Source organism: Limulus polyphemus, unplaced genomic scaffold (genome assembly GCF_000517525.1).
Source record: "Limulus polyphemus unplaced genomic scaffold, Limulus_polyphemus-2.1.2 Scaffold4516, whole genome shotgun sequence".
In the NCBI taxonomy this organism is placed as follows: domain Eukaryota; kingdom Metazoa; phylum Arthropoda; class Merostomata; order Xiphosura; family Limulidae; genus Limulus; species Limulus polyphemus.
The window spans coordinates 71,881-77,827 of record NW_013670126.1 but is presented as its reverse complement, the minus strand read 5'-3'; the positions used below and the strand labels follow the sequence as shown (position 1 = coordinate 77,827).

General features: G+C 35.2%; 1 protein-coding gene across 1 annotated transcript in view; it reads right to left on the bottom strand.

Annotated features, from left to right (window-relative positions):
* Nucleotides 1-5,947, bottom strand: part of LOC111088823 (multiple epidermal growth factor-like domains protein 9) — an 81,647-nt gene that overhangs the window by 4,163 nt on the left and 71,537 nt on the right. Inside the window, exon 4 of the mRNA XM_022399895.1 lies at nucleotides 502-720. Coding sequence (XP_022255603.1) covers nucleotides 502-720 — 219 coding nt within the window. The remainder of the gene's footprint in view (nucleotides 1-501; nucleotides 721-5,947) is intronic.

The following is a 5,947-nucleotide window of genomic DNA, read 5'->3' as shown; positions in this document are numbered from 1 at the left end:
GATAAAATGTAACATCAAATTATTATAAATATCGTATGTACCTTTATATCAGTTCTTATTAAACACTCAATACTTGGTTGGTCCTCCTCCTACTATAACAACCTGCGCATGCTGTCGATGAGGTTATTGATCTAATTCACAATGATTTCCTCCCAGCTTGTCTCTAGAAAGCGCTACAACTCAGCTACAGTAGCTGGTTTACGGTCGTGATTAGCAATTTTCTGACTCGTTCCTGCCGCCTACAGGCATAACGTGGAGAAGATATTTCTGCCATATGCTAGAGCAAGCTTTGACGATAACTCTGTGCTCCAGAATGACAATTCCACTGCCCAAAGTGCGCGTATTATACAGGATTATCTAGAACAGGAGGAGGATGTAAGATTGCCATGGCCAGCAAAGTCTCCAGATTGTAATTCCATTGGGAACTGTTGGGAAACAATGACATACAAAAATATACCAAGTAAAAAATTAAAGAGCATACAGAAGAATAGAGTTATATACCAAAGCCCTTCTGTGCAGTAGGGGGCGTCAGGCTTCTCGTCAAAAAGATGCAGTCTGAACAGTCAGGGTCGTCCTGTTGTTCAGCACAAACACTGAAACTCAGACAATTCAAAGGTACACATTGGTCTTCTTGCCAGTGGTATCCTGTCATACAAGCATCACAGAGCAAACCCCGGTGTCCTAGTAGACATGATGTGCACGTGACCTCCCCTGCCTTGTCTGAGAAAAGAACATGTGCGTTATAACCAATTTCCCTTCATATTAAATTCACGGCAAATTTAACAACTTAAACTACAACAATTCGGTGATTTATGAAGCTAAGAGTTATGAAAGTTAATACATCATTGTAATTTACGGCAAATTTAACATCTCAAACTACAACAATTCGATGATTTATGAAGCTAAGAGCCATAAAAAGCTAACACATCATTGTAATTTACGGCAAATTTAACAACTTAAATTACAACAATTCGATAATTTACGAAGCCAAGAGCTATGAAAGCTAATACATCATTGTAATTTACGGCAAATTTAACATCTTAAATTACAACAATTCGATAATTTACGAAGCCAAGAGCTATAAAAGCTAATACATCATTGTAATTTTTAGGATCTACTGAACTGACTGAAATCAAGAAGCTATCATATAAAAAGTAAAACCTTATATATAATTTAACTGAAAAAAAGACCCGATCAAGAAGCGAATGAGAGCAAATATCATCTTATTTTCAATATCGCGAGTTCTTCTTTAAAAGCCTTTAATTGTACTTTTCATTTCAAAATATATTAATATGGATGTTTGGGCTATTAAACTCCAAAAACAGGAAAACATAAAAATCGTAGAGTCTACTGCTGTTGATTTCTTAGTGTAAAGCTACACAATGGGCTGTCTGTATTCTGTCCACCGTCTGGAATTGAACCCCGGATTTAAGTATTGTATGTCCGTACACTTACTGCTACCCCACCTGGTGACATGATACAGGCTGTCGTAAAATTCGAACATGATACATAATTAATTACGTTACCAAAGTGTTTACAGAGTAATTATCTGTCTATAAAATATTTCAGTTGTTTACGGTAACTTAAGTCCATTGGTGTATAATGCCTAAGCTGACGAAACATGATCCAGTAATGGACAAGAGGGACAATATTACCCCACGATAACACTTTTAATCGCATAATTATTTACTGTGTCAATAGGGCTTTAGAAGAAGAGTGTAAAATAGTATTTCACCTATTCCATTTTGTTGCTGTATGCCGTTACTGCTGAGTTTTTCCATTGAACCAAGCATCTATCAATTTGGTTGGATTACATTTCACACATCCTTACCTGCAAATGCATGTACCGACTCTCCAAAGCTTCCTTACCTCTTGATTTCTTTACAAATCAAATGACAAACTTGTATTTCCACTCTGTCATACATGTACTGACACGTGCTCTAAAATAATGTACGACGTGGCAGTTGTCCTTTAAGTGAGACATGGATGGCTTCAGTTTTACATATAGTGATAAACTCAATGGATTGGTTGAGGTTATGCCCACCTATATTTTAAAACAAAATAAAAAGTTTCAAGTTGGCCTTCCGAGTTAGGAAAGGAAGGCATATGTTCTGTTTAACAAGGTCAATTAAGAAACTGCCTTGGAGCTCAACAACATTGAGCTATATTCAGGTTTACGAACATTGGATAAATTAGTACTTAATTCATTTTATGGGACATTTGGACAGGAACTAAGCATTCATGAAACAGGCTACGAGGACAAGTCAAATAAACGATTTTTTCGCTTTACTGATCGTACAAATGCAATACTAGACATGGTCATTTTAATAAGAACATTAGACAAGTTGATTGGACGTACAAGACAAATGTTATCTTTACCGAGTCTCAAGTATATGTTAGACTTGAACTTTACGAGGTTCTGGAATCATTGGATAACAGTCGTGTACTCTGACTCGGAGTTGCGTGTTTTTATTAGTACATCAGAATAAGCCATTTTGCAGATAGGAAGTATATTTGAATGAATATGGTAATTTCAGCACTCTTCTTGTTTCGGTGAAAGTTTGTTTGTTTATTTGGAGTTAAGCACAAAGCTACACAATGGGCTATCTGTGCTCTGCCCACCAAGGGTATCAAAACCCGGTTTCTAGCGTTGTAAGTCCGCAAACACGCTTCTGTGCCTACGTTTATCGCATCTTACTATTCCTACACCCAGCTACTAGGCAAGTAACTCAACATATTTACGAGAGGTTTGCATTAAGGTTTACAAATAATTAGCATTTAAATTTAGAAAGTACTGCAGAGATACTTTATGATAGGCATGGCAATATGCTTTAGACTATTCACTCTTACAAAACCAAGTACACCAAATATGGCAAATTATGATTAATATTATCAGACTTTGCCTTGTTAAATAAGGTAAGCCAGTATTATTTTATAGCTCATCCACGTGGCTATATTGTGAATTGGTTTTACTGACTGATGGTTAAATTCTGATATAAAGTCAGGTATGTTTTATTCATTTCATATGTTTATCATGTGCGAAAATGTTAAACTTATGGCTCTAAAAATTACAACAAACTTAGATGGTTATTTTTTCCAATCAATAACTGACGATATATTCAAATGGTTGAAAATAGAGATACAGTATCTTTTAGTGATTCTCATATATATCACAAATGATATATGATACCACAAAGGAAGAACATTTTCTGGTCAAACTATTTTAATCTTAGCATAGATACTAACATTACTAGACCTGATCTGTTTTCTTATAACTTGATACATATATCTTTTATTTGAACTCTGACGAACATATCCATTTTTTTTAAATCAGTTTCATGCTTTTTATATAATGTTTTAATTTGTCGGCTACAAAAATAACGAGTCTTTTTGTTAGTGTTAAGCTTAATGTTACAAAGTTTTTCTAGACAATGGTTGTAAATCTATCCATAAAAGGTGTTATTCTATAAGTTTATATGTGACGAGTTTTGCATTTCATATGATGGTTTAAAATACTTGTTCTCTGTCATTAATCTATCTTCCAACTTTGCCCGGAGGTTTCTACAGAAAAACAAACAACCTATTTCTGTAATTAAAGTTATGAACCACAACGTTGATTTATGAGATCAGGGTTTTATGGATTAAATATTCTCATCTTGAAAAAACCGCCATCTTTCGAGGAGTTATGAAACAAAATCCCCGATTGTTTGATTACTAGAAACTATGACGTTGTTTGTTTGCTGTTAAGCGTAAAGCTAAACAATGGGTTACATGTGCTCTGCCCTCCGCAAGTATCGGAGGAAGTGAATTAAAATTATGTCATTAAAGTAGTTTCACATGGTGTTAAAATTTATAATAAAATCATTTAATATTTATTTATATCTATTAACATCAACAGAGACGTCGTTGTTTCACCCAAAGCAGTTGTGAGTTTATAGTAAAAATCTTTAAAGCATTGGTATGTAACTTGTTCTAGTAATTAATATTAATCAGTGATCGATATACAAAAGATCATGCGGACTTAGTATGGCTTCATAACAAAATATACTATAGAACCATGCGTTTTGGTACAAAATCATGAAAGTTGGTATGCTTAGAAACATTCATACGTTCATTTAATTCTGGTGTAGCGACAATCTGGACGTATGACGGAAGCCATTTTGTTATGTTGAATTTTACCACAAACCACACAAAAACATCCAGTGTTTAATATAGTTGATAAATGAAATGATTGCCTTCACTATACAAAAATAATGAAATCTTGCATTCCATGATAACATATGATGTTCGGAGGAATGAATCTGATGTTATGTTTGAATTCATAATGACATCTTAGTCGAAATTCTACTTTTCAAATAATGTCTAACTGCCTTCATTTCTGCCATTTAAAAATGTAGGCTACCAAACACGACTAAAATCTTACCCTCACAATAGTTATCAGGCTATGTCCATAGAATGTGCATGGTAAGTGCAAACAGTGGCTGTTCAAGTGGAGTAACAGAAGCTTGTCCAGTGTATAGGAATTCTCTTTGACAACATCCAAGTGGTAAATCATTGCAAGTGAATGAGTGAGAAGCATCTGAAAACAGAAGCGAGAGAACAGTCACACATCGCTGCTTGCAAGAAATTTTCCATTGGTTTGCAGTAATACGTGATTTTACTGTGGATGAATCCTTAATGCTAAATATTTCTAAATCTATACTTTTCTCGTTTTCATGAGGATTCTGGATCAGAGTGGTGTTTGTTGCATCTATAGACCCGCAAGCAGGTACTGAATTAAAATTGTGATTGATACAGTCTGGGCCAAAATGTTTGCATACTGTTTTATATTGATGTTATTGTCTACATGCATGGAGTAGTTATTGAGTAAATGGCCGAATAGTAACAGAGAAGGTAGCGTATGATCAGACAAACATGTACGAGTTGTTATTTTGGTCTGTATAAGTTGTTTTGAGCATTTGTTCGTCACAAAACACACATACACATCTGTTTTGTATAAAAGGGTGTGCTTTTCGTATAATCTTTTTTTAGAACAGACCAACGTATTGTTCAGGTAATTTCACTGTATTAGGTGTAGAGTCAAGCCTCGTAACGTGCCAGAAGTTATAGGACGTCAAATTATTCGACTGTCCAGAAATGGTGTGAAGCAAACGGACATTGCTAGAACAATAGGGTACCCGTAATGTACGGTATCGAGAATCCTGAAACGTCACCGAACTACAGGAAACGTTGTTCCTGGAAAGTTTACTGGTAAACAGCGAAAAACTACTGTCTGAGATGACCACGTTTTTATCAGGTTAACATGTCAAGGTTGAAAGAAATTTTTCAACACTTTACGACAGGAGTGGCGTGAACACATTCATTCCAGGATATCCAGAAGAACTGTGAGTAGGACACTTACCAAACCAGGTTATTTTACAAGGGCGATCTGCAAACCAATACTAACCAGAATTCATCTCCGTCATCATGTTATGTGACAACTTCATGGCAACTTACAGTTAGGACACTGGTGACATATGATCTTTTCAAATGAGTTCTATTTCTGGCTTGTTAAAGCTGATAGTAGGATTCGTGTTCGTTGTATGCCTGTAAAACAGATGAGGTGGTGCAATTAATGATTGGGCAGCTATTCATCATGGTGGAAAAACTGCTCTTTATATCCTCCAGAAAAACGTCAATGGCAATATAGTTTCGTCTGTTTGTTATGTTTTCACCTTCATTAATCTGTCTCTCTCTCTCTTTCAGCCTCTTTATGTGTTGTTTTGTAACACCTTCTCTTTTACCGTACGTCATTGTTTATATAGTTTCGTCTGTTTGTTATGTTTTCACCTTCATTAATCTGTCTCTCTCTCTCTTTCAGCCTCTTTATGTGTTGTTTTGTAACACCTTCTCTTTTACCGTACGTCATTTAAAAATATATTCATTTACATTTCTTCTTTAACTTTCT